Raw genomic sequence first — 6274 nt, forward strand, 5'->3', positions numbered from 1 at the left:
TATACAAAATAGGATAGATACACAGCTGTTTTCTCTTAGTTCAATGAGAAGAAAGATTTATAGTAATAGTGTTTAGACAAGATATCATGTCTGCATCTTGTACTATGAATAACTACTATGAAGACAACAATATGCAATGTATTAATTATTGTAACTGCCCTATTAACCTATTTTGAAACTCTCTCAATGCTATTTCTTTCTCAATAAAATTAATATTAAAAAATAAAAGCCATTTGGACTTGAGGTGCATCTGGGTACATAAAGGGATTTTTATTTTAGTTAAAAGCACCCAGTAGCCAATCAATTATTATTCCAAGTGGAAAGCATGCCCTGGCTGTTTGTACCTCTCTCCCTTGAGGAAGAGCCTTATGATCAAGGGAAAGAGAAAGCAAAAAGATCTTAACAATGAAAATCTTCATCACTTTCTATGACAGGATAAAAGAAGAGGCTTGGGCCCAAGCTTCTCTGTAAACTATGCTATCTAGTGTCTTTGTGTTTAGTCCTTAGTTCAGTTTAAAACAACAAGCTTAAATGAAAGTTTGTATATCCTTTTGTTGCTGCTTTCCTCTAGTGCCTGACATATAGGGCATTTTGAGAGAATTTCTATTTTGTTTCTGAAATAATGGAGCTGAAAGGTTTCTCTAAACCTTGATAGATTGCTTGGGTGAGATCAATGTACACTAGAGGTCAAGTGTGTAAGTAGTTTCAGTTGGCCTGCAGAGGACTGTCCAAATAGGCATGTGAGTTGGCCAGGTGTGGTCTTAGTATTTTTTTCTCTGTGAACCATAACCTTACACCTGTAGTTAACCCCGATATAGAAGTTTTATGTTTGTATTTCCATTCCTTCAGGCTACAATCTTCATTCCTTTTAAGTATCTGTAATTTTAAACTAAATAATGACTTTTTTAAATGATAGTTTAGTACAATGTGCCCTTCAGTTGTAAGTAAGACTAATTGAATTACTCATTCCTTCACCTCCAATAACTCTATTTTGTAAGCTGATGGTAAGTAATGACATGAAAGATTTCTATAGGTTTCCATAATAACAAGATCAAGTTTATCTAGGAAAATCAGAATTAAAAATTACAACCTTTCAAATGAAAATAGCACTCTAAAAATGTTGAACCAACTAAGACACCCACAGAAAAGGTAATCTAGGCATTGGTTTGTTGCCACACTAGGAAGCCTAAAGGATTGGAAGGCCAGGCTTACTAGTTCATCCAGCTGCAGTCACTATTTTTTTCCTTTTTGAGTGCTCTTGCATCGTCCCTTTTTCATTTTTTCTAAGATCATTTAGATCTCAAAGGAAGATGATCAATGAATTTCCCTTTAGCGTTGAAAGGATTTCTGAACATTATGAGTGACTTTTTTTCCTTTCGCAATAGGACAAGTGCAGCTGCCACATTTCACTTCATTTTGTGTCTTTTTCATCTGTCAGGCAGATGGCTGTAATGCCTTAAGTGTCCTGCTAATTTTCTACTCTTTATCCTTAGTCAAGTAGCCTGTGGTGCTCAATTCTTTCCTTAGGATTATGTCTCTATTTTTCTAGATTTCAGAGTAGAAAGAGAGCCTTTCTTTGCATTGCATGCTTTTCACAGTCACAATACCAATTGCATTGCGTCCAGAGGTAATAATTAAGTTGGTAAAGGATTTTGGTAGTTTAGTGTTCCATTTACTAAAGCCTCAAGAAATATTCTAGGTTATGAGAACAAACAATATACAGTAATCCTAGACTTCTTGTATTATTTTTCTTTCTTTTTTTATTATCAGGAATCTAACTCAGGATCTTGCACTTACCAAGCAGGTGCCATGCCACTGAGCTGCATCCATGATCCTACATTACTTTCTTGATATAAGCAACATTATCAAATTCAAGAATGACTTATGATCTTTATCAATATATTTAACATATGAAATACTTTGTATGTTCCTATTATATGCGAAAATTGGCCTGTTATACCCTGGTTCTATATGTAATTGACCTCTACTTCCTAGGATGATCGCAATTTTGTCACAATTTCAAGCAACTTTGTGGGTTAATTTTTCTTAGAATTTATAGTCTAGTTGTTAGAAGCATGGGTTTTGGTCAAATTAGAATTGAAATTTTGGTTTAGTCACTTATATCTCTGTGATTTTGAACTCTGGGAACAGAAGTTTGCTCATGTTCATAAAATAAGGATGATAATGGTACAGCCTCTATAAAGATTAATAAGAAAATCAAGAGTAACAACAGTATCACTTAATATTGCTACCAAATCTTGTTATTGCTCTTAATACAATTTCTGGAACTCACATCTTGAAAACTATGACAACAGGTGGAAGGAATATTTATACTATTTCAAAGTATGTTTTCAGGAGATACTTATGTTATATAAATGTTGCATTTTCTAGTCCCATCTGGTTTCAAAAATCTTTGAATAAAGAATAATAAAAATTGTTACTTACCTAATTCACAATTCTGCCCTTCAAATCCAAGTCGACACCAACATTCATAGGCATTAATGTCATCCTTACAGCTGCCACCATTTAGACATGGATTGGACTCACACTGATCTCCATCTTTGAGATAGGTTAGGAAAGTGAATTATCAGATCAGTTGCTCAGAATGTCCAGTCTTCTCTTTCATAGAGTTATGGGAAAGGGAAATCTGCATGGGGTTAAAGCAGAACTACTGACCTGGAGGTCAATTGCCCATAGGAAGTGATTTCCCTGTCTTCCTGAGTTTCTAAAATTCACCCCAGCCAAGGTTGTAGAGCAAACAGTATCAGAGCAAAGAGCCTCTAGGAAGATATGTCGATAATTCATGCAATCAAAGGGAAAAGGAATAAGAATATCTTTGAATAGAAATGCAGCATATGAGCACATGGTCAAGACCTTCAATCCTTTAGAGAACAATGCAGAGATAATTCTAAATCAGATCACTTCAAGCAACATTATCTATATGTCATATAAGACTTACTTTATTACAAGCATTGCAGAACAACCTGAGCTGGAAGAGAAATGATACTTCCACTCAAGGTACTCATGGTGTGAGCATGGAGCAAATGTGTACACTTCTATGTGGCATCATTTAATGTTTGTCATGTGCTATAAGTGCTGAAGACAATAGACAAGATGCCAGAGGTAATGTGTTTTTGCTTTGAGATAGTTTCCTGTCTACAAATTATCTTTCAAGTGGTCTAGATGAAGTGAGACATAATGCTCAAAAGATCATAAGAAATTTAAAAAGATTCTGTGTTGTGCTTTATTTATGGAGTGGCTGTTTTTATTTTCCCTTTTCTGAAGTTTCCACGTTTACAGAGTTCCTGAAGGCCTTTGAAGAAATGGGTAGTAATCAAGGAAGAGAAAGGAATAAAGAAGAGGAAGGTCAAGGTGAAAAAAGAACCTTTGAGTCTGATTTTTTAGTTTTCTAACTTAACTCATACTTCTAAGGAATCTCCAGGACAAGAGAATGGGTACAACCAGAAGGGAGAGTGGTACACACTTTGAGCTATGAAAAACAACCCTGATGTAAAAACAGCTCCCATTTTCAATAAGACTTGGTAAGTGAGAGAGAAAAGAGTAAGAGATAAAAAAGGTGGTAAGAATAAAAAAAGACAATAGGGGAAACCAAAGGAAAATTTCTACTTATTAATCTTACAAAAACCCCTCTTTGATATCTAGTGTGTATATGTCTGCCTGTCTTCCCTCTTTGCCAGAAGCATGTATTCAGGCTCTATTGACTAAGAGAATAATATCCTTTTCTGAGAAATACACTCTCTGTGGAAAATCTGCTTGCTGTAAAAATTAGACCTTGTCCCCTCTGGCCCTTGATCCAATGTGCTTTTGTGCAGATACTTTAATTTATTCCAATTCTATGAAAACAAAATACATTATCTCTGGTTTATTATTATTGATGTTCAGAACTGGTCTAAAAATGAACTACATTTGCACTTTATATTATAGACCAACAATTCTGAATTATTTAGGATGTTTCATTGAAAGGGTCTGGGCTTGCAGCCAGCTACACAGGAACTCATTTGCTGAAACATATCTTTAAAATGAGTGTCATTTTACCCTGCATTTAGTCCTCCTTTGGGTTCTTGTCTGTGTGTACTTTTGGTTGAGACAAAGCCATGGTCAGCATGGGTCAAAAACAACAAAAGACAGGACCTTGCCAAGTGAGAGATTTCCATTTAAAACTGCTAGGTTCTTGTTTAATCAGCAACTGTGTTTAGATTGGAAGGCAAGGGGTTGGGTAGTAGAGATCTTGGGTTCTCTTCTGGGCTTTGCTTCCCAGCTGAGTGATGTTTGGCAAGACAATTAACCTTGCTAAGCCTCAGTTTGTTCTCTTCAAAATGGAATTCATTATGTTTTCCTCACAAGGATAGTGTGAGGGTACAATATGATAGTCATTCTAGAAACTTCTGTAAAAGGCACCTTGAGAAGTGCCAAACAGACACTAGGTAGTGTGCTTGGGTGATGATTTTTCAGCCAGGCTCTTTGAATGATGAGTCAGGGGTAGAGAGTAGGACAATGGAGAGGAGCCTAGGAACCCACACTGTGTGCAAGATAGCATAGGTAATTTTATGATGGTTAGGAATTTTTACAGCCAGGGAAAGGAAACATTGAGTGTGTTTCCTTGGTGGTCTGTTCTTGTTGCTTTATTTTTGATATGCAAAGCAGCAGTGTCATAAGTCTTTCCTTGGTATTTCCCAGGTATCCACACCCAAAGTATAGGAACTTATACATCTATATGAATGCCTAGGCAAGGGCCGAATTTATAATATGTTACTAGGGCTGGGATGTTTGGAGGATAGGCACTGAAGGGGTCATGGAAATTTAAATGCATCCAGCAACATTATGTTTGGAAAAGTAGACATTAATTTGCTTTTAAAAATAAGTCATGAGATTCAAATACTTAAATTCAGTAGCAATAGAGAATTTTTTACAAATTGGAAGAATTTTAAGTGTTCAATAGAAATAGGCATGGTAATATTCCTTTATAAGAACAAGGAAAGGTAGATAAAACAATATAATCGAGAAGATCACTTTTTTTCTCTCCTGGATTAAAAACAAAAATGGAATACCATGAGTTATAAAGGTATGAGAATGTCGCATAGTGTCTCTAGGACAGGAACTGTAGAACATAGAATTGGACCTCAAACTGGTGGAAGTCAGTGAATTTGGTATCCAGGTTAATTTGTTTCCATCCTTCCAGATGGTGTTAGGCATGCTAACCTGTAAGACTTCCCTCAAAGTCCTATTGCTACATTTGAAATTAGTTTTGAAATTAGTTGTCAACCACTATTGAATACCTTAAAAATAATAAAATAAAATAAAACAAATTGACATTAAAATTTGACTTTTCCTCTTTTTAGGCACCTTATTGGACACATATTCACTAAGTGGCTCTGTTGCAGATGTTGCAAGTGCCAGGAATCCACTAAGAAATGAAATAATTGATTCCCTGACAAAATGGAACCTATATTCTAGTAAGGCTGAGAAAATCAGTGATAAATTGTACAAGAGAAGATGCTATGATACATCAGATGATAAAAAGTGCTGAAACTTGAGCATCCTTAATGAATACTCAAATAAAAATTGCTCCAAAATTCAGATCTTTGAAAAGCAATATCATACCATACCATGAAAGTTGGTTTCATGTACAAAATTACTGAAAATATTATATGAAATTACCTTTAAGCTATTCATATAAATTGTGTATGAAACATAAATGAGTCTTACATTCAGACTAGAGTCCCATCTCTAAAACATATATTGCACTTCTAACAGTTTGGGGATAGGATATTGCACAAAGTTCTAGTGTGTTGTGGATGTGGATAATGTCCATGACACTTACTGGTGCCCAGGTGGCACTTGTGGGACTGAGCTAATGCTATTTCCTTGAATTCCACCCTGTAGACACAGATGGAATCATGATCCATAGTGTACAGGAGAAGTCCATTTGTAGAGTATGTTGATGGAAATATTTTGCTGCTGTATACAAAAGAATAACTGAAAGACTACTTTCGTACACCTCTTATTCTCCTATGCTTAATTGTTTGCCCTATTTAGTGGGTTCTTTCCATTCTCATTCATGGAGTTGTGATCATTTTGCTCCCTCTCTAGAACATCATTTAATAGTCTGTATAGGCTTGGCTTTGTCACCATGAAATTCTTAAGTTGTTCTTTGTCATGGAAATATTTCACTTCTCCATTATACTTGAGAGTTTTGCAGGGTATATTAGTCTGGGTTGGACTGTTAGAAGTGCTGGTCATTTATTTGCCATTC

General features: G+C 35.5%; 1 protein-coding gene across 2 annotated transcripts in view; it reads right to left on the bottom strand.

The window, feature by feature from the left end:
* Positions 1-6274, bottom strand: part of F9 (coagulation factor IX) — a 44608-nt gene that overhangs the window by 30090 nt on the left and 8244 nt on the right. For both annotated transcript variants that reach the window (XM_023699087.1, XM_004639342.2), the window contains exon 4: positions 2446-2559. In XM_023699087.1, the coding sequence (XP_023554855.1) occupies positions 2446-2559 (114 nt within the window). The remainder of the gene's footprint in view (positions 1-2445; positions 2560-6274) is intronic.

Source organism: Octodon degus, unplaced genomic scaffold, assembly GCF_000260255.1.
Source record: "Octodon degus isolate 3935 unplaced genomic scaffold, OctDeg1.0 scaffold00110, whole genome shotgun sequence".
Taxonomy (NCBI): Eukaryota; Metazoa; Chordata; class Mammalia; order Rodentia; family Octodontidae; genus Octodon; species Octodon degus.